The following is a 23,521-nucleotide window of genomic DNA, read 5'->3' as shown; positions in this document are numbered from 1 at the left end:
TTACATGACTTAATTTAGTTCTTAGTTCTAGTTCTTAATTTGTACTTTCAATTGGGTGCATTTCTAAAACCTTGTATATCTCTGAAACATAGCATAGGCAGTGGTTTTCTTGATTAACGATGTCTTAAACCTGTTTCTTTTTTCCATTATAGCAGAATGGGACTCTCTGTATTAAGAAAAATTGCCATAGCAAGTTCTTACCTTTCTACAATTGCTGTCTGCAAGGAATGTATTTGAATGGAAATTAGTCAGTTATTATGCAGAATACATAACTTATTTTTTGGTACGTTGGCATGGTTTGGACTTACTTAAATAGCAGAAGACTTTCTGCTGACTGATTAAAGTTTATGCAAAAGTGAGAGGAAAGAGCACTCAGATTCATCTGGAATCTGCCTGAGGAGAGGCCCTGCTGCAGCTCTCTGCAGCCCAGGAGTAGGCAGGGAGCAGCAGTGCTGCTGCTCACAAACTCACAGAATCATTCAGGTTGGAGAAGGCCACTAAGATCATGTATGTGGTCCAACCACCATCCCATCCCCACCATGCCTTCTAACCACGTACCTCAGTGCCACATTACACATTTCTTGAACACCTCCAGCAGTGTTTGTGGGAGTTGGAGAGGTCAGCTTAGCCTCATCAAATGTCGACTCTCTGACCAGGCTCTGGAAAGTAGACAGAAGGTCTGAATAAACAAGGGTGTTTTGTAGCTAGGCATAAGATAAACTTCCTGCTGATTATGAAGACTTGTTATGGAACTTGCTTGCTTTCTAGCCAATGGATTCTAGTGCAAGTGTACTGAATGAGCATGTTAGAATATAAAAGGCTCGCTTAGAAGAATAAGCAGGGATAGAAAAGATGGTAGGGATACACAATAAATGCTGATACACATCATGATCATGATCATCACAGTAATAAAGAAATCTTCCTGGCATGAGAACCCTGCGTTGTAATGTTAGCTCACGACAGATTTTGACTCTACCACCTCCGTGGGCAGCCCATCCAAGTGCCTGGCCACACTTTCTGAGAAGACCTTCCTAATGTCCAACCCGAACCTCCCCTGGTACACTTAAATGCCATTCCCTCTAGTCCTATCACTAGTCAAAGGGGAGAAGAGGCCAACCCCTAACTCATCATAACTTCCCTTGAGGTAGTTATAGAGAGCCATAAGGTCTCGCCTGAGCCTTTTCTATTCCAGACTCAACAATACTTGTTCCTTCAGCCTCGTAAGACTTGTTCTCCAGATCCCTCACCAGCTTTGTTGCCCTTCTCTGAATATGCTCCAAGGCTACAGTGTCTTTCTTGCAGTGAGGGACTCAAACCTGACCACAGTACTTGAGGTGCAGCCTTACCAGTGCCTCCCTGTGACCCTATGTGCTCTGGTTATGGCAGGCAAAGGAGAACAACTGACAGATCCTGCCTTGCATATATGGAAGGGAAAAGCTGTCAGCTGCCTTCTTTGCCACACTTCCTACAAGCTCTACCAAGAGACACCAGGCTTTGCCCTGTATCTGCTTACATTAGAAAATGGCAGGACCATTTATTGGCAGCAAGAGACATAGTTCAGTGATGGAATTCAGCAGGTCAGGATGGCGTTTGGACTGATGATCCTGAGTTCCAGCCTGAATGATTCTGTGATTCTAAATGTTCCTCTTAGGGAGTACCTACACGCTGTGAAGAATTTTAATCAAAGCCCAAGTTGTCTTAGCTTGGTTCTGAAACATTAATGTTTGAAATTTCCAGTCTTCCTGCTGACAGTTGTGTTTGCATTCTGCTCAGATGCAGGCCCTTCCCACCCCACGGTACTTTCCTTTCCTCCAGCAGAACCACACAAGGTCATCTGATCTGAGATATCTGGAAGACATTTTTTTGTTTCACTTTCGGCAGTGAAGGAGCATTTCCATCAGAAGCTGTGATGGGGACGGTAAGAAAGAAGGTAGCACACACTGTGTTCGTTTTCAAAATACAGACATTAAAGTAAAAGCTTCTCTGTAAGTAAAAACATCCACATTTCTGTAAGACAGAACAAACTTAGAATTCTAACTGTTGGATATGTTTTAATTCTTTCTCAATTTAAAGTTTCAGGAGTATGTTTATTTATTTGTTTATTTAATTTAACTCTTCCTGAAAGTGTATTATATGTTCATATTACATGGAATGAAACAAGGTCAAAGTCAAGGTACCAGAGTCCTGGCCTTGTGGTCCCAACTGAACTCTCTGCTGACTTCATTTACCTGGCTAGATCTGCATTGTATTTTAAAAGTACCCTTGAAGCTAGGCTTACAGCCAGATTTAGTTGCTCTCTGTGCTGCTTACCTGAGATAGTGTCCCTTGCACTGGCTGTGTGGCAATTCTGCTGATATTGCTGGAGGGAGGATGGTGTAGGGGTGTACTTTGCACTGCAGAGTTGTGCCAACTGCACTGTGGATTTGACTCAGCAGCCCATACCCAGCACAGCCACAGAAGGAACACTGTGTTAATATCAAGCAAAATCCTTTCTAAGAGATGTCTGTTGCTTCTGAAATTACCTGTAATGGTGTTTTTTGTCTGGAGTTGTTGCATCATTGTGCATCATGGGTGCCAGTGATCAGACAGCCCAGGTGCAGAGTAGATTCCTAATAGGTGACCTAACCGGTTTGCAACTGTGTTGATTAGATGGCTTTTAGATGGAAAGAGTTGAGATTGGCAAAGAGTTCCCAGATTTTCCCAGAAGAGTAAACAGCTGTTCACCTGCTTTGAAGCTTCATAGGTGTTTTAAAGCTCTGCAGTTAATTCAGCACCATGTCATTTAGGCTATGCTTTCATATCTTGCACTTCATGTATAATGGCATTTGGAACAGGTTAGTAAATGCAACAGCGATAACCATATTGGTAAAATACATAAATATCATGTGAGAGCATTTATTCACAAAATAATTTTATGATTTTCACTGTGTTATGTTAAAAAAGAAAAAACAAACAATAACAACAAAATAGACCTTTTTCAAATATGGTAATAATAGCTCTCACATTTCTGTCTACATGAGTAATTACATCTGTCTTAATCACTGCTGTTAAACATGCCATGGCACATTCCTAATGTTCTGAGTATCTTTTACTCTGAACCACAGATTCAAGAGAAAATGTTCTCAAAATATAGGAATTGTTTCTTTGAGTTAAACTGTTGAAGAGATTTCTTTTAAGGTCAGAGAATTACGCCAGCTGCTGGTCCAAAATTTCAACTAACTCTTATTATGAGATAATTGTCCAAAAGAAAGAAAGAAAGATAGAAGGAAAGAAAAAAAGAAAGAAGTGTACAAACATTATATGCATTGCCAGTCAGACAGATTTCATCTGCAAAATGGGAGAGGACTTAATCTATCCCTAAATTCAAGCTGGGTAATGCCAGATGCAGGGATATAAAGTTACACTTGATAAGATGAATTTTGCTGACGGAACATTCCCTTTATGAACCCTATAATGCTTTAGTTTATGTGGTCTGGGGTTTTGAGTTCTACTTAATTTTTGCTTTGAATTAATGATCTTTGGTCATACTGTCAACAGTTTATTGGCTGGCTTGGCTTGGTTTCATGACTAATGGGGCAGAAGACTAATGGGCCATGAAGAGAAGACCCACAGGGGAGGAGGTAAGAAAAGAAAGGGCAGGGACATGGGCCTAAAAATAAAATAGGGACAATGATTCGAGGAGGAAAGTTAATTTACTAAATAAAGATTATGAAATGCAAAATAACACAATATAGTGCTATATAATTGGAATTGAAGATAATAAAACAAGTAAAATGAGAGAGAGAGCATCTAAAACCAAAGGCCTTACTCTAATGTTGATGAAGGTGAGACAGATAGGGAGCACACATACAGAGATGAGCAGTAAAAGGGACATCTCATAACTGTTTTATCTTTGCCACTAAAAGGAGAACAGAAAAAGAATAGTGAAAGCTTTCTGGGATATGTAGTTCTTCTCTTCTGAGAACCCAGAACTATCAACAGTTCTGTATGATGTGGAATACCATCAACAAAAATCATTAAACCATCACAATAAAAAATAGTATTTGCTATAAGGAAGACAGTTTTGAGTATTGTCTGTACTGTGTCTTTTGCTTTGCTTATTTTCATTTTCCTGGTGGCTAGCACATTTTTTTATCAAAAAAAAACACTAGTTGGAAGCTACTCTTGAAATGATTCTCTGTGCAAGTCCTTCACTGGATTGTATAATTTCTATTTCAGCAAAACTCTTCGTCTACTGTCATTCCATTCATTTGGTTTTATCTTCTTGGTGGAGCAGATATGTTTTATGAACAGTCATATCTGGGGACTTGATTCTGCAGTTTCCACAGTTTCCACAAATCTATTGTACTCATACCTGAAGAAGCCAGTATCTTCTAGTGCTGTCACATTTCCAAAATTGCACCTTTTTCTCTTTACTCATCTTGTTAAGTGGTTACAGACCGTTCTAACTTGCTTAATTTGTTGGACAGACATCTGTGAAGGTACTGGACTCAGGTAACCAGGATTTTCAAGTTGTAACACTCATTTGATCTTGCAAATGAGCTATTCATTTGCCAACCAGTGGCTACCAGTTCAGCTTACTTTTCAGTTTTGTTACCATCACTGCTGTTGCTCTCTGCTTTGTCAACTTTGAGTATCATCTTGTCATCACCCCCAACTATGGTGGCTTTTTCTTTTTGCACAGTAGCTGCTTGAATGTGTAGATGCATGTTACTACACTCTAGTAGCACTGAATGTAATATTACATGTGTGGCTGCTGTGATAAGACTGGCAGGATTCTTTGAGTACTTGAGTGGGGTTTATGAGCCATGCCTGTGAGCTATATGGCCAGGTTGCTAAGGCACCACCATGGAAAAGGGGTTCCTGTTCCAGACTGCAGAGATCACAAGTCACGTTTAGGGGTGGGAAAGAAGAACTGTGATGATAAGCCTGGATCCTGAGGAAGGGCTGGCCTCTCACCATCAGTATGCTGTGTTAGCCATAATGAATGCCGTAGTAGCCACACTGAAAGGTGTTCTGTGCTGTAGGACTTTTGATAGGATGTGACATCTCTTCCACATATGAGAATAGATCAGTCTTTTCAGCAGAACAGTCTGTTTTCTTCTTAGTATCTGATGTGCACAGATTCACAAAAGCTATTCATTTTCTCAGCTGATCGCTTTTTATCATGTCAAGGCCTATTCTGCTCCCAGTTGTATACTGTGTGACCTTTTTATAGTAACTACAGCAGTAGGTTACATTTACTGATAAAAAAGGAAAGGGTTTGATGCATTTCAGTAGTCAGGACGATGAAACGCTTCAACTGAGAGATGAGTTGAAGTCATTCCTGATATTATATTCTGACTACCAAACTAAGCTTGCAGGAAATGTCATTTTTCTCTCCAGTTTTACATAAATCTTAGTCAGCTACTTGATGACATTAAATCTAGTGATAAATTAAAAGAAGCCTCAAGGAACGGCAGTAACTAGTATTGCTTTTCTCTAATGCGTCTGCCTTCCTCGGCTGCAAAACCCTCTGAGATTTCTGCCTCGGGAACCTAGAAATAACTGAATGTGTAGGAAAGGTTTGATCTTTCAGAGAAGGCTGATTCACTAGGAGAAGCAAGAGGCAGCACTGACAACACCAGCAAGGATGGGATCCCACACTGGTCAGAGCAAATGAGCTGAGCAACTCAAAAGCAGCCCACAGCCTGGTGATTGCTCCATCTTGGCCCACCAATCCCTGAGGCACAGGAGCTGGCTGATCCTGTTGGTGCATGCAGGATCTCAGTGCAAGACCTGTAGTTTTACTGCATGAAGTAGGCAGACAGAGCGACATGTGCAGGTTAACCTTCAACTTCGGAAAATATTAATAAGTCATTCTGAGCTAAACTCCACAGTTCCCTGCAAATCCTAACTCTCCTCACTCCTTTCTCCATGTAAACTGCCTGAACAAAGAAGGTTTTTCTGTCAGAGTTTGACCCTGCTTTTTCTTTGGACATGCTTTTATTTTTGACAAGCTTTCAGACCTACAGTGGTAGGTACAGTTCCACTTTTAAAAGGTATAACAGCAAACTTGACACGGAGGAATCTGACCGTGGTTTTTAAGAGGACAAGTACCTTCTACCAGCTCTTTCAATGTCTGCATTCATGTTGTTGCATATATTTTTAAATCATTATAGCCCTCAGTTTCCCAGTTCTAAATATTTTATTTTGCAGATGCAATATATTAACTCAAGAGCTCTTTCAGATGCTTTCTAACTTGATTACTGTCATTTGGAACATCTGCCTGATAAACTTCTGCATTAGCAGCCATTGAATGAAATGTGGTTTCATTCCTCGGGAGATTCATAGGTTTAATTCCAAGACTCCTTAATCCATGGGTGATTTTATATTAAATCAAGAATTATCCCTTGCTTCCTTTTTCTGTAAAACTGACTTTTTTAATGGAGAAACAGAACATAGGCAAAAAAAAAAGAGGTCCAGTGCAGAGATATTTTTAGATATAGCCTACTGTCAGTGTCTTTCAGAGAACAGAATATGTAGTCTTACAGTCATCCCAGGTCTGACAACACCTGCACAGTTAATAGACTATATTTGTAACAGCAGGCTGAGTGGCAAGTGACCCCATTTTTGCAAATAAATATGTAAGTATGCCTGAGACATTTAGTAAGTATAAACACAGTTTCTTGAAGTGGGTTTTAATGTGGTAGCTTTGAATGAAAGGCAAAAGATGAAAAAAAAAAAAAAAAAAAAAAAAAAAAAAAAAAAAAAGAAAAGGCAAGAAAAAACCCCACACCATTCCTTTTTCTGAGACTGCTTCGCAGGGATCTCTAGTATATGGAGTAGAGTTTGTGTGACTACTTGTTCAACTATGAGCTGTAAAATGAATACCTTTCAACAACTAGAGCTAAAAATCAGTAATATGAGCAGGGTTTTATAAGTAAGGTATGACGCACTTGAATAAATGAAGCCAAAATTACTCCCTGTGTGTTCTCAGTGAATTCAACTAAATGGCACTGGCAGCGTTACTAAGAATTTCAGTAGCTGAAATCCTCTCTTGCTTTTCTAGTAATCCCTGGGTGTTGCTTCAAAGTGGAATGGCCATATGCAAGGTGACAAGTTCTTTAAGAACAGCAATACATTTATTGAATATCCTGAAGAGAAATTCAAGAGAAAATACAGACCATAGGATCAACTTTTTTGGGGGGGTGGGGAGGAAGGGTTAATTTAGTGTTACAAGAAATACCATCACAGTGAGAAAACTTACTACCTTAGAACATTCATGACAACTGGCACAGGGACTCCAGTAGCAGAGTATGTGCCAGTGTTAGAATGTACCAAGACAATGGTGAGTCATACTGTTGTTTTAAACATTAAATTTCCCAATGAAACCAGTTCATTTATGGCAGACTACTCATATGTGGGTAGATGTAAGCTTCTCTTCACAAAAATTGAATTTGGCCAGAAAAATGGAAATGGAGTCAAACTGCTTATATTCCAAAAGTGGTTTTCCTCATCTTAGTACAGAAATGGCTTCATTACCGCAATAATGTATGACTGATTACAGACACGTAATGATGGTACAGATATCTGTGCCATCAATAAATAATTTCCTCTCTTACTTACAATTTTTAATTCCAGTGAAATGTTTGTGTGCAGGCTGAGACTGAACACATATCACCATCTTCTTGCTGACAAACTGTAGGATTACAAGCATTTGAAAAAGCAGTATTTTTTTGTGTAATTACAGGGGAGCATTCAGTTATCTCTGCGCACACAGCAAACTGGAATTAGATTCCTAAATGCTTCCAGGAGAAGGATTTACTACATAATCCTCTTCTCACTGTTCCCCACTACTCATTTTAGGCAGCTCATCCTTTTTGAGATGAGTGTGTTGGTTGTTGTTTTTTGTTTTTTTTTTAATCCTGTTCACAAGCATATAGTTCTGCCCTCACTTTTTATAAAGGAGCTCTTATTCTCTGTGATACCTGTGAGTTCCAGTAAGCATCTGAGCTCCCAAGTTAGGCACTAAAACAACGCATGTAGCATCTTGTTTTCCTTCAGCTATTTGGCTTTGAAGGCAAGAGACATTTGCTAACTAAGCATAGTGTCTTCAAATGAAGCAGGAGCTTAGATCTTTTTTATATAATCATATACAATGGATATCAATATATCCATATGGGTGTAGATGCACTTAAAACTACACAAAAAGATGGCAAAGTTAGTAGTTTAAGAGGAAGAGTTCTGTGTTCTAGGAGTTCAAAATGTGCTACGCAGTTAGAACATAATCCTGATTATTCTAAAATGACAGTCTCTGTGTTTCCAAGATTTTTATTTGAATTATTACAGAGATAAGAATTCAGCTACAAATCTTAACTACAGTTTAGATTTTCATATTTAATGTTTTTATTCTGTTGCTATTTCTAAAACTTAATTTTCACAGTCTGAGAACACAGGCTGTCTCACTTCTTATGTAATTTTATGGAGCCAGGAGGAAGTGCTAGTCTTCATGAAAAAACCCTTTAGGTTTAGCTAGGCAATTAGTAGTTGCATGAGGTTTAACAAGAGCAAGTGGGACCAGACAATCCTGGCTGTACATGTACCGACTGGGTGAAGAGAGGCTAGAGAGCAGCCCTGCAGAAAGAGATCTTGGGTGTTCTGTCTGACAGCAAGTTGAACATGAGCCAGCACTATGCTCTGGCAGCCCAAATGGCCAGCCATACCCTGGGGTGCACCAGGCCCAGCACTGCCAGTAGGCAAGGGAAGCAGTTCTACTCTGCTCAGCATACACAGAAATCTATCAGGGAGCTCTCAGAGATAAGGTTTCAATTTTGGGTGGTCCTGCTTTGAGCCAAGAGTTGGATGCAGTGATCCTTGTGGGTCCCATGTGTTTGTTGGGAACTCGGAGACAAGCCAATGTTAACCTTCCTCAGATGGGCAATTTAGGCATTTCTTCATCTCTCAAAAAGCTCTATTTTTATTTTTTTTTTTCTGTTTTTGTGGGGGAACAAAATTCAGGCCATGATCTGCTTGTAACTTTTTATTTACCTTTCCCTGAGGATCTCAAGAAGGACTTGTGAAAATAGCTCAGACTGTAGCTGTATTAACTATACCCAGTCCTGAAGGACGAGAGTGTGGCTATATGTTGACTCATAAAATTTTACACTCCATATATGACGATTCTGATTTCGGGTTTTTTAATTTTTAAAATAAGTTTCTTTTAGCATTGAACACCCCCACTTGCAAAGGTAAACTTAAAGATACAATACTCTAAAGCTTTAAAGGAATTGTGTTTATTTTCATCTCCTTCTTATTTTAATATATGAGGCCAGCATTGCAGCTGTCCACCCACACCCAGCCATCCAGCAGTTGCTTTAAGCACCAGCACAAAATATCAGACTTCCCAGGAAAAAAAGTTATGCATAATTCTGCAGCAGCATTTAAGCCCTCAGTCAATTCCACACATTGACCTGAGGACAGGAAATGAACAGGTTGGTCAAAATATCTCAGTTTTCTTGTTCTGAAAGGAAGGGCCTTCCCAGCATTTTACATAAACATTACTATTATTCAGCCTAACTCCAGTGTCAGTTCAGTAATTTACATACCCATGGCAAATAACACATTTTGTTGTAACTTGCTTCAGTGCATGTGCTGGCACTCAGCATTTGGCAGAAGCCACTTGGTTGGTCAGCACTCAAGGATCTATCAGTCACGATGGTGCTGTCCAATCTGTCTCCTTACATAATGTAGAGGAAGATAGGTCCCTGTAGTATGCTTTGGGTCCTTCTAGATTCCGGGAAGGGCAGACCTTTCTGTGGAAAAGATAGCAACAAGAAAGAACTTGGCCAATCACCACTCTTCCTGTCACCTCTTAGAAAAAAAAAGCCCATACACTTTGGTTGTGGTTTTTATGCAAAACCAATGGAAGCAATAATCAGAGAATCAAAAGTAGACACAATTTTCAATGTCTTTATTTAATTAACAAGGAAGAAAGAAAGAAAGTTGAGGTTCCAGGCATGTTACATCCTACCTACAACAGCCTTTTTCATGCCATGGTTGTGATGGAGAAGTGACTTATGATGACTACTGTTGAGCAGAATTACCCCTGCAGAATTCTGCGTTTCTGACTTACAGCCACTGATCAAAGCTGGCATCACAATCCATTACAGGACAACACTGTCCCATTATTTTTACTATCTGAAGAGTGTATTGAAAGATACTATTAAAATAAACTTCTAAAAAGTATTTAAAACATACTATTAAGAAGCACTTAAGTAATCAGTCCTAAACAGATGATACAAAATTTGTTTAAATAATCTTTTATTTTTTTAATTTTGTAAAGAAGTGCATGAGAATATATGATTAAGAATAATAATTTCTGGCAGACATCAGTAAGAGTAAAGAGGCTATTTTTCTATTTTTATATTTATTCTTTATGTTTTTATACTGTTAGTCAATACGTGCAACATAGAGCACTTAAATAGTTCTTATGCTACACGTGTGATTTTTTTCCCATGAAGTGTGGACGTGTTCTACTTCTGATCTGTTGCCGAACATTTCACAACATATCATTACACATCCTATCAATTGTACTTTGATTCTCTGAAGAGTCAGTTTAACACATGATATGGACTAGTAGCCTCAGTAGTGATGTTTGTATAAACTTTTAATTTCAGGTTTGTTTGGAGGGCTTTCTTCTGTTTCAACACTTTTTGTTTTATGTCCTGTTATAAAAGTCCTCCATGTAAGATTCTTCTTCCACTTTCAACTCTATATTTTCTAAGACACATATCTGTAAGTTTATATTAGATATATTAGATACATTTAAACATGTTGCTGGCATATTTTGTCTGCATGGAATTAATAACAGCTTCTGCCACTACATTTTTGTTTGATTTATGTTTGATCTTTTTAAACTATGAGTGATAATTCATGTTCCTTTAGCTCAAAGGAAAGCTATCACAGCCAGCAATTATGTTCCAAAAGTAAGATTAAAAATACTTCTTTTTTTGTTTTAAAGGTTCTTTACTTGTATTTGATCTCAAGTGGTAGTAAATTATTAGTGAACTAAGATAAGTGAGGAAAGATACAAGACATATGAAAGAAAATATGAACTACATAAAATATAATTCTAGATAACAACATATAAATATTGGTACTAATTTTTACTGCTGCTCACATAGTTGCTCATAAAAACTGTCTCTAAGAGCTTTTCATTAGGTTAATTAAAGTTTGATTTTACCAGATAAGATCCTCTCATACACTTCTTTGGTTAACAAGATATATGCTTGCTTGGAATTATCTAAAAAATAAAGAGGATCTGTAATTGTAGATGGATTAAAACCTTCATCCACTAATTTAAATTTTTGTTGTTTGAAAGTTCCAGTCATCTCCATTGTTTCCTGTAGAAGAGAGAAAGACATATTATTTTTTGACTCACACTCCCCCACTTGTCTTTAGAAATCTTACTTGATAATATTTGGCCTTGTTCCTCTAGAAAAAATGTTTTTCCCAGAACTTCTGTCCTGCTACAAACCAACACATGTTGAGAGAGTGAAAAGAAGGTGCAGTCACTTGCAAGCAACCAGGGATTCTGAGAGTAGTGAGGCACTGGAACAAGTTGCCCAAAGCTGTGGATACTCCATCCCTAGATGTGTTCAAGGCCAGGCTGGATGGGGCCTTGGGCAGCCTGACCTGGTGGATGACAATTCTGCTTACAGCAGGTTGGGACTGGATAATCTTTAAGGTCCCTTCCAACCCAAGCTGTTCTGTGATTTTTTTCTTCCATCTACAATCTTTGCCACAGATACCAACAAGCCCTTCAGTGATTACCTTATTTAATCTTTATTTCTAAGTGAGCTTATGATTTACCACCAATCCTGGATTCAGCTCCTCTACTGCCATTCTAATTAAATTACAGCTAAATGCTCCTTTCTTTGTTAAGAATGTTCTTAATGGACCTGTGAAATTTTAGTGCAGACCTGCCATCAACCCTCGGTGCAACCATTAGTACTGCTCTTCATACATTCTCATCCTGCAAGGACCCCAGAGAATGTTTCTTCCTCAAGTTGTGCCACGCAAGATTCAGGCTGGATGTTAGGGAATGCTGCTACTCCAAAAGAGTGGTCAAGCGCTGGAATGGGCTGCCCAGGGAGGTGGTGGAGTCACCAACCCTGGAGGTGTTGAGGGAAGGTATAGAGATTGTGTTGATGGACATGGTTCAGTGATAGGGGACAGCTGAACTGGATGATCTTGTAGGTTTTTTCCAACCTTGGTGATTCTTTGATTCTATGATTCCTGGATCCTCTTTTCTCCTTCCTTCTGAGCTCCACTTCACAACCTCTCTTCCTTTAACTTCTCTTTGTAGTGTCTCCTGCTTTACCTAAACCTTTCTGTTCTCTCATTTCCAATGAATAAAACGGATTTTAGATTATTTTCTCTGGATGAAATAGTTCACATTTTAGTAATCTGAACCTCTTGTTTTTCCCATGTACATGCTTCTAATCTCCACAAATCCTTTTGTATGATGTCTATTCTTACCGACTAATACATTTCCTCCTATTTTAAAATAATCTGCAAATTGTTTTGTCTTTTTAATGTAACTCCTCCCCAAAAACTCCATTAATGAATACAATAAATAAGACCAGTTTAAAATTAAATCATATGATACATGAACATGCATTTTCTGATATTCCATTAGACTTCTCTGTGTTCAAATAGCATAGATTTTTGTATGCACAGTGCAGTCAACCAGCTTACCTGGACTCTTAGAAAAAGAGGACAGGCATAACCTGGGAGATATGTCACCACTTGCTTATACATTTGCTCCAGGTCCATTGCTCTGTTCTGTTTTAAAATAAGAGAGGCCATTCCAGCTTTTCCCTCATGATCTGAAGGATAGGAAGTGAGATGAATACATTGAAAATATGAAATAATGATGGACTGACAATTACACATAATATTCTGAGTTTCACTGAAACAGAAGGATTAGATTTTGATTTTATACAGTGTTACATATTTAGGAAATCACTCAAGTGATGAGTTAAGCAACAATACTATAAACGAGCGGAGAACATAAGAATAAAATGCAGATCTATCATGGAGTAACATGCTCAACATTAATCAATATATGAGGATTAATAACAAATTCATCCCCCTCTCAAAAACAGAGTGCTGATTGCTTCCCTGGATTGGTCAATTGTATGTTCTCTTCACTTTTAGCCTTTCCCTCTTGCCACTGTGTCCTCTCAGAACTGTGGATCTGAAAGTTGTCAATGGAGAGAAAGATTAACAGCCTTAATCCATGTAAGTGTAGGTCTATGAGAAAGAGAAAAATACCTAAAATATAAGAGAAATAAAATTCAGCAATCAAAAAAAAAAAAAAAAAAAAAAATCTTCACATTTTAACCACCGTGTCATGGTTTTATGATGTTTGGTTATCAGTATTCCACATCGAAACACCGTGTAGTGCACTGGGAGTTAAAGAGTTAAAGCTCCAGTTCCAGGTACCTGTCCAGAAGAAAAGAACTACATCCCCCAGAAGACCATTTGCTGTTCTATTATCATTTCTGCTCAGGGGGAAAACATACAAGGCCTCAGTAGGTCATCTGATGTCTCTTTTTGATCATCAGGCTCTCTTGCTGCTGCTCATCCCAACCACACACCATTTGTGTAAGGCCTTCATTCTTTTCGGTCACTCTCTCTTAATATTTAATTAATTAGCTTCAATTCTAATTGTATTGTATTTTAGTGTGTTATCTTGCATTCTGATACCATATTTAGTAAATTAATTTGTTTCTCCTCAAACCATTGCCACTGTTTTTCATTATTTTGGGGTCCCCTGTTTTCCATTTCCAGAAGCGCCGATTCAAGAACTCCTCCACCCCACTAATCACGGAACCAGGCCGAACCAGCCCATAAACCATTGACAGCACTGCTTAAGTAGCAACAGCTAACCTTTTTCTTCCCTAATGCTACAGTTTCTGTAAGAAAATTTATTTGGGCCCTGTGAAATAGCTCAGCTATTTCTTCACACAGATAAGAATCAGAAAGTAAATGTTCTTGTGCGTGAAACAAGATGCTTTCATATTTTTTATTTATTTATTATTTTCTTTTCTATATTCAGTCAGTAGCCTTCAATATGACTTTTCTTGTTTTGTGACTTTAAACTGGTGGCAAGTGATACTCTTTATGGATTTTAAGCTTATAAATTTGTAGGGTTTTGACCTTGGCCACGGGCTAAATATCCATTTCTCCTCTCGCTCACTTCCCTCTCAACATGACAAGGACAAACTGAAAGAAGGTGAGAAGACTCATGTATAAAGATAATGGCAGTTTAGCAGGGAAAGAAAAAGGTGTGTGCACAAGCAAAGCAAAAAGCAGAATTTGTTTGCTGCTTCCCACTGGTAGGCAAAAGTCCAAAAGCAGTGATGAGTTATCAATACTGTTTCAGTCACAAAGGCAAAACACAGCACCACACAAGCTGTTAAGAAGAAATCCATCTCCCTGTCAACCAGAGCTGTTATACAGTTTTAAAAGTCTTTAGCATTAATGGGAATCAGGCCTGAATACCCTCAGGAAAATTAAAAACAAAAACAAACAAAAAATCTGAAAAGAAAAGGATGTAATTTCTCTTCAGTAATTTCTTTTTCTTCTTTTTATTCCTTGTGATGACCCTGGCTTTCTAATATCCTTGTCTGTAAATGTTTTATGAAGCTTAGTTAAAACTGAAATAAAACAGAACAGAATATATTTGTACACTTTCCTTTAAAGCTATGTTAATTTGGACCTTGTTGATATTATTTTATTCTCACACGTGAACATGTGGATTTTCTATGACTGTCAATTTAATAAAGATTGAAACTTCAGATTACGCAGCTATCACAAATTCATGAAAGATAATTTTTCAAAAGTAAATATTGCATGCACACAGAAATGTACTGGCTCACTCAGAAACAGTTGGCACTCTCATTATCTACATACACATTTTAGCTACGTATTAAAAAGATGAGTCAATGAGAAATGATTCATGGGCTTACAAAATGAAATAGAAGAGTTATGAAGGTTAACAACTAAACTCAGAGGAAGGAAACAATAAAGCTGAAGCTTCTTTTACCTGGCACTGATACACCATACACATTTGCTTCTTGTATGAAGTCCAACATAACAATGACATCAGAAACTTCAGTTGTTGCAACATTCTCCCCTTTCCATCTAAAATGTGGAAAACACAATATCTTAATCCTTTGGAGATACACAGGCAGATCTTTAAAAAGATTCCATTTATTTTAGACTATTAATAGCTCATATTTGTTCTTGCTTGTCATCTTGGTACATTGATCTGATTGCCAGAAGATAGCACTGGTAATGAAAGTGTTACCAGATATTATCCATCACTATGATGTACGATGCAAGTTTATCATAACCTGATGATTTAAAATTTTTGATATATATCCAAATACAGCAGATGAGACCACACTCCAGTGTTTCACACATTTTTATCTGTTTCTTTATCCAGTTCGCCATGCCCGCAGCAAAATTACCATTGGAAAGTATGATCACAGGAAGGACTGTTCAAAGACCTATAATTCCTACAAAACTGTCTGGAGATGAATTATTCAGCTCTGCAGGCTCATGTTTTGCAAAATTAAGCCCCTATCATCTTTTTCAAGATCAGTACAAACTGCATCAATGTACTTATAAACTGATCGTTTCAAGCTGAAACCAAATAGATCACTACTATTCTAACCTATATGTCTGTTTATTAATGAAGAGATGTAAAAAGAAATATTGATTATACCTGAAGGTATCTCCAATCCTGTCCCAAAAATACAGGAAATTCTCATGGTCTTGAACCATTAGGTCTCCAGTATTAAAATAAAGATCACCCTTCTTAAATACCTCGCTGAGTAATTTCTTTTCTGTGTGTCTCTTATTGCCAGCGTAGCCAAAGAAGGGATTCTTCGCATTCACTTGGGAAATGAGAAGACCAGCCTCACCTACACGTAGAAGTGGAAACAAATGTGAACTTAAAATACTTAAATACTTAAAATACAAATCCTGTACTTTGCATTGGTTTTAATTTGCTGTGTAGGACTTAACAAAATCAGGAGCCAAGTTTAGCCGGGTTCAGTATTTAAGCCCAAATTATAAAAGCTTAATAATAAAACAATAAAACCTGTTACCACTGCTTTGTAATTCATGTAGCCACCTCTACACACAAAGTGACCATCAACAAACAGAGCAGTATCGTTGGTTCAAATTTCTGTTATATGTCCCGTCTTATTGACTAAACAGTTCTCATCCATCAATTTTGTGCTCACTAGTACATTTTTTTTATCTTCTCAAAGTGCACAGAGCACCTGGTATGTCCCTCTTCCTTCACTGCGCTGGATTTCTTGTGATGAGTTTCAACTTTAGCATCTTCCTGTTCAGTTAAAAAGCCAGTGTATATAAAAGAGCAGCTGTTTGACCAAGGCAGTAAATCTTTAATTTCAGAACTTCAGAAGTTCTGAGAAAAATTCTGAAGAATTTTCAGTAATGTGATAAACATCATTGCTTTCATTTTTGAGTAAAATACAGGAGTTTAAATATAACTTCCTCAAAAATCAAGGAGATATGAGGTTAGGATATCTTGTTATGCATGCCACACTTTGAAAATAGGTATAATCAAGAGATACTAGATATCTGATAAGCATTTTGAAGACAGTTATAACCCAGCAAAGTATTTGATAAACCACAGAAAGGAGCACTTAATCAAAAGCACTTAATTTCTCTCCAAAAAGCACTTCATCTAATCCACCAGCCTTTCTCATAGATCCCCCAAGCAATCACCTCAATATGTTAATTTCTTAAAAAAAAAAAAAAAAAAAAAAAAAAAAAAAAAAAAGATAGATCACATTTCCTTCATATTTAGATACTATTTCACACTGTCATTTTTGCACACTGCCCTTCCGTGAATTTACCCAAGGGTCTCACCTAAGTTCTTTTGGTGTCAGCACTGCAGTGCTTAATAACAGTCTGTCTTACATCAAAATTTGTATTGCTTTTGTTAGAATGAAGATCAACAGTTTATGTTGGTATGGCACAGTATCTCAATGGTAAGATCTCTTAAAAAAAATCCTGGAAGTATGTGTATTACAACTGTGTCCTATTATAACACATACTTACCTTTCTTAACTTTCTCACACCAACCATGCTTATTTCTAATTGGTTCATCTTTCTGGAAATCATACTTGATTAAATCAAATGGAAAAAAAAGCTGAAAAGGGGGGGAAAAAAAGGTCATCAGTTTTTCATCTACACAGTGACATCTGGTGGCAGCAGATATAAGCAAGAAAACTTTTTAATCTTTCTCATCTCAAAGTTGAACACAATGTCACCTGAAACTGAAAATATTCTGCCTGTAAACTTACACGGTTTCCTGGAGATATGTAACACATGAACATTTTTGTGGTCGAGTAGCTTTCAAAATTACTTATTTTGTTCATTTTCTTGCAAATGAGTTGTGGGTCCCATGTATCAGTAGTACAGACTACATGGATCAGAGTAGTAGAATCATACATGAAATTTTCTTACAGACATCTTAAGCTGATACAAAAAGACTTCTTGGGGTATTCTGGTGTCTAAAATAAAAGTAAATGAAAAAAAAAAAAAACAGACTGGCAACAGGAATGCTTAAAAAGTGTTTTTAAAAAACTTTTTAAAAGTTTAAAAACAGTTTTGAAAACCCTAAATTTTCAATCTGTAGTCAACGAAAAAAAGGAACATATCAAAAACTCATCCCAAGCTATACTTGATACGAAATGAAAGCAGAAGCAAGAGTTTCTTGGTTTCCCATCCAGTGGTCAACAAACTTCCAGGAACACACAACAAACTTTTGCCTGTGAATATAGTTTTCCAGGATGTTAAGACATGATTAAACAGGACTTTGGTTTTAAACTAAAAGCAATCTCTTCTGACATACAGCTGCACAGCTATATGGAAAAAATCATAATACTAATTCAGCATTGCTGTTTTACATCATAAGATGTTTTAACTGTTGAAACAATTTCAGATTTGTTATCAACTGCTCTTTTCCAGTAAATATGACTTAAGCGTGTCTCGACTTACAGATGATTATCATCCAAACAATTTTGAGTAAGAAATTTAGAATCATAAAATAGCTGAAATATTTAAAACACATTTATAAATAAAATTGGAATAATCTTGCAGGGTTGTCATGAATTATTTTTAGTTTTTACTCCAAGCTTTGTGATTTCGTCAGTTCCATTCCCTCCATTGCATATTCTCTGCTGTCACACAAAATATATTTGAGAGCAAGATGCAGATGTGCATACATATTTGATAGATGCTGAGAGTATAGCTTCTTACCATAACCAATTTCTACAAATATATATGTCATAATTCTTTAAAACTTTTAATGAAAGAAAAACTTACAATAACATCAGAAACATTAGTGACATAGAGATGTATATCAAGTGTAAATTGACACACTAGTAATTTATTACTAGTGTAATCATCTATACACTATCTTCTCAGTAAAAAAATTCAAGATGGTTTCAAAATTTCAATCATCTAAAATGCTAGCCAAAGTTTTCTACTATTCTGTTCACTGAGTCTGTATTTGCATTATGAATATCTGTATTTAGGGATTTATTTATACACCACAGTAACACTTTCCAGTAATCCCTCATGTAAAGTGTGAAAATAAACAAGTGGAAACAGCGGCATTGCTTTGATTTAGCACCTCATAATGGCTTCTTGGATATCTGGCAATTGCTATGCCATTCACCTGTTTCTATACATTAATTTGTGTCTTCAAAATTATTTAGGAAAACAAGTGTGTTTTCCTAAAATAAGTGTGTTTTCCCAATAGCTATCCATACGACTTCCCATCACCACCATTTGGCAGGTACTGACAGAAGACTTACTTTCCTCATTTGGAGTGCTCAGTTTGTCTTTTACAGCTGTATCCTTTGTCTGCATTTCACCTTTAGAAACTGCCATGTTGCCACTGGGTACATGTCTATGTCATGTCTATTTAGTGTTTCTCTATTAATAATATTATACCTGGAACCTACCTGTCATTATTCCAGCTACACATTTGATATATGTATGGATGGACATTTATACTGTATTTAATTCATCCTGACTGGGCAATTACATCATTTGTAAGTGTACGTTTCTTCCTTTAATGCTATCACATAATCCCACAAATTTCTTTTCCCTTTTTTAAATTTCTTTCTATTCACAGGTAAATAGTTGTATTTGATATTCCCAGAATACTTGCTTAAGGATATCTCTTCATATCATCCCATGTCAAAATAAGATTTCAAATGCAGAATGTTGTTGCAGAAACAAGATAATTTAGTAACCAGATGGATGCGTCTTCCTTGAGCTATTCTCTGCTTTCCAGTAGGAAACAATCTCCTTTTCCAACTTCAGATTGCTCAAAAGTCAGGGAACCAGAAATAAAGCTGGTCTCCTTTACATGCCAGTAGATATTCAGCAAGTATCATTCAAATTTAGAAAACAGACAAACAAACGTAACAGCTACACTTCAGAATGTGTTGTCTAATAATCTGCAGCCTGTAAGACATATGTAAAAACAACAAAAGCCTGAAATAAGTCAACACTAACTTACGTCATTACAGCATAGAGTGAGTTTGCGTCACAATACTCGATTGCAGAGTAATAAAAAACACATAGAAACAAACAAACAAACTTAAGTATTTAAACATGAAAATTAAGAAGTATATCTTATGCTGTTTTCACAATTGTGTCTCTCTCCCTACCTCTGCTTGGCTTTTCTCCAACTGCACTACACATGAAATTTTACTCATGTCACACTGCTCTGCTTCAGCATATGGGTGAAACAGCTACTCCCACAGACTAGTGAGTGCCACAAAGAAGAATAAAGAAGCTGTTCCAAAAGGACTGCACAGGAAACAAGAGCAAAGTCCCAGCAGTTACTGTATTAGAAAATGGATCATTTGACTCAACTAAGTAATGTAATTTAAATAAATACATAAATAAATAAGGTAATGTGCCATTTTGTTCTGCTGCCAGAAATTCTTTAAGGATTGGGTACATTATGCAACTATAAATGCTCTAGATCAAAGCACACTGGTTACGAAACAATGCCTGCTGCCTTCGGAGAAGCCCTTGAGAACTCTTCAATTTGGAAGATAATCTTGGCTCATCTGTTACAATGTAATAGGGATCTTATAAGTTACGCAACAGTCTAGATAAACATGCCATGTCCACATAACCAAGGTGAGGTTTGTCTCCACACTGAATCTGGTTTTCAGTGACAACTTTAAATCTTCTCAAACTCTACAGATACAGAAAGCCAAATTAATATACATTGGTGGAAGAACTGGCTGCCAGTACTCCTCAGATCCCTGTGAAGAACAGGAACAGCTAATAGCTGAGCCTGTGACAAACAATGTGCTTTAGTGACACACAACAGAAACTACAGAAATAACTGAAGACTTAGTGTGGACTTAATTTTAGGGAAAAGAGAATATTGAAAAAGACAGAATATACACTGATTTAAAGTCAAGCCAAATGACATGAATGGCCTTTTCTAATTCTTAAAATCTCCTACTGTCTTTCCACATACATACTGAGTAAGTAAGCATACAGTCCCTAATTATCTCAGCAAATGTTTCTACAGACTATACCACTTTTAACTTGGAGCAATATACAAATAATGTAAAGGTATCTGATGGAATCAAGTATTTAGTTATGACTTCATTTATTTATGTGCACAAAAAGAGAAAACCAAAATACTAGCCTTCCTCTTGGAAATCAAAAAGCAAATTTTATTAATGAAAAAAAAAAAAGAAAAAAAGAAAAAAAAACCCACACACTAATTGATTAAAGGTACAGAAAATAAAGTCAATAAATAGATCATTTCAAATCTAATATTCTCTATGCTGAAACCTACTGAAGTTGTGGACCCTGGAACATGTAAGCTGTAAACAAACACATTTGTTTTCATGTGTAGCCACCTCACACAGATAGTTTTCCAAAAAGTGTTATTACTTCTCTGTGAAAATAGATTGGACTCAACATTTTTCTTTCAGCTTTCTTCAGAAGCACAATTCTCACTTAAATACGAGGATTTGTATACACAGGGCTACTAGTTACTTTTGCAAATTCTAAGTGATGTGTGTAGTCCTAGTTACTTCAGTACAAATTTGCATAAATAGCAATATAATATTAAATATCTAGTCTCCCTGCTAGAAAGCTATACTAAGTAATACTTCATGTTAATACCTGAAGTTTGAAACCCAGGTTATTTACTGACCTCTGTAATCATTTCAAAAATAGTTTTAAAAGGATCCAAAGGGTGAAACCCAAGGATTTCTTGGTGAAATACATTAAGGTATGTGTCTGAACACTCATTCTGTAAGCTGACCCTTTTCATAATTCTCATTTACTTGTATACTTCAAGGAGGAGACAGTGTATGACAAATAACATGTCCTCAAGAGATATAACTTTGCCAAAGTTACAAAAATACAAAAGACAGATTATGCCTAAGTACTGAACAAAAAAAATGTTCTATGTTAAGTAACCTAGAACAAACTAAACAAATACAGAAGACATAGTAGGCAAGCAGGCATAGAATTCTTATGTCACTGTAACTGATAATTATTGTCTGCCATATTTATACAACAATGCTTACATATGGAATATATTTGCTTTGAAATTTCAGAATAAGGAATCAGATTTCATGATGTACAGTTGAGTTACATATAATTACATCTAGGTATAAAATGTCCTTAAGGTTATTTGTGTGTTACTTCATTACTACCAATGCCCATTTATGCCAAAAATCTACAGAGTATTATATAATACAAATATACTCTTTGAAAACAGCTTTAAACATCATCAGTAGATCACTAACTCAGAGCGGAACATTTGCAAGTTTACGTCACAGATGCTAAGTTCATAAGTACTAAAACAAATCTAACTTCCTTTTTTGTCCTTTAACGTAGTAGAGATTTGATCTTGATATTCAAAATCTACTCAAAACTCTCTAAGAGTGGCAAGACATTTATGACTCCTGTTGACTCTAAAAAACTCTCAGTGTTACTGCTGAAAGTGTAACAGGGTTGGGTGCTAAGCATGATCAGCAACACTTTGGCAGTCAAGATTTTACAGGCAGTCAATTAATCTTGCAATAACAAAGAATATTTAACTTATACCTCAAGTCCCATGTCCTGCGGTCAAACCGAGAAATACACTGACTTTCAGCACTCCATTTTACAAAGTAAAATATAAGTAGTCACCTTATAAAAGAAATTGGTGCGTCCAACAGATCCAATTTTTCCAGTGTGGTTCATGAAACAAATGTTTCCTTCAGTAGCGCCATAAAACTCACAGATCTTAACAGCGCCAAATCTGTCTAAGAATTCTCTCCATACATCATTTCTTACTCCATTTCCAACTGCTAGTCTGACCTTGTGATTTTTCTCTCCATCCTTCTGTAAATAAAAAATAATAATAATAATAATCATTAAACCAGAATATTTTGATAACTATATCTGATTGATGCACATATCTAAAGAAAGCTAGCATAACCAGCCTGTAGCTACAAGTTAGCGAGCTATGAAAAAAACTGACAAGAAAAATTATGAAAAAATAATCAAAAATTATTGTCTTCTTGAACATGTAAGTGATTGCCTGCATAATGGCTGTACTAATTTATATAAGTAATTACATGTAGTCTCCTGTTTTCATGCAGAGCAAAATTTAAAAACTGGGAAAATATCAGAAAGGTAGGCATTGTTTCTGACAAGTAATTAAAGACAGCAGAGATTAATAACAACTTTCTTGTGTTTTCAGACCAATTAAAAGAAAAAATCAGATTCCATACACTTGTAATACCTGTTTCTTCCCACACATTACATATGAGTCATTTTCCATATTTTTTTTAATATTAAGGCTTGCGAGGTTTTGTTCAACATCATTTGGTATACAGTATATCAATATAGACAATAGTGATACTGAATCTTTATTGTTGTCAACTCTCACATTTTATTACAAGAAACGCTGTTGCATGCATTCAGCAAGACTGATTTTATGAATACTTTTGCAAACCATACTATTGCATTGAACACCTTAAAAATGCAATCAGATTTAAGCTGAAGAGACAGAAAGCAAAAGACCTAAAATGTGGTGTTGTTTGTTTTTTTTTTTTTTTCTATTTCACCTATTTTAAAACACGACTCCCTCTTTAATCAAACAAATGAGACAATACAAAATAAACACAGGTGCCATTCTGTTACCATATACCTTCAGAACAGTGTATCACTGCAATACTCCAATGCCATCTATATGTATCTCTGCATACGTATACTTATGCATATGCATGCAATCTCTCTATATACATATATATGCATACACACACACATTCTCTTTCCTTTATATATCCATATACCTATATGTATGTGTGTACACATATATGTCCCTATTTTCTTTTCTATTCCAGCCTCTCCTCCCAACTCTAGTCCAGGATAAATTAGG

General features: G+C 36.5%; 1 protein-coding gene across 1 annotated transcript in view; it reads right to left on the bottom strand.

Moving 5' to 3' along the window:
- Positions 1 to 11,207: 11,207 nt before the first annotated feature.
- SLC27A6 (solute carrier family 27 member 6) overlaps positions 11,208 to 23,521 on the bottom strand; it is a 35,983-nt gene continuing 23,669 nt past the window's right edge. The window contains exons 5-10 of the mRNA XM_072359784.1: positions 22,285 to 22,479; positions 17,152 to 17,242; positions 15,782 to 15,980; positions 15,098 to 15,195; positions 12,742 to 12,872; positions 11,208 to 11,384 (exon numbers count right to left, since the gene is read on the bottom strand). Coding sequence (XP_072215885.1) covers positions 11,208 to 11,384; positions 12,742 to 12,872; positions 15,098 to 15,195; positions 15,782 to 15,980; positions 17,152 to 17,242; positions 22,285 to 22,479 — 891 coding nt within the window. The remainder of the gene's footprint in view (positions 11,385 to 12,741; positions 12,873 to 15,097; positions 15,196 to 15,781; positions 15,981 to 17,151; positions 17,243 to 22,284; positions 22,480 to 23,521) is intronic.

Source organism: Excalfactoria chinensis, chromosome Z (assembly GCF_039878825.1).
Source record: "Excalfactoria chinensis isolate bCotChi1 chromosome Z, bCotChi1.hap2, whole genome shotgun sequence".
NCBI lineage: Eukaryota > Metazoa > Chordata > Aves > Galliformes > Phasianidae > Excalfactoria > Excalfactoria chinensis.
Note: the sequence above shows the minus strand (reverse complement) of the source record. Positions and strands in the feature narration are given on the sequence as shown.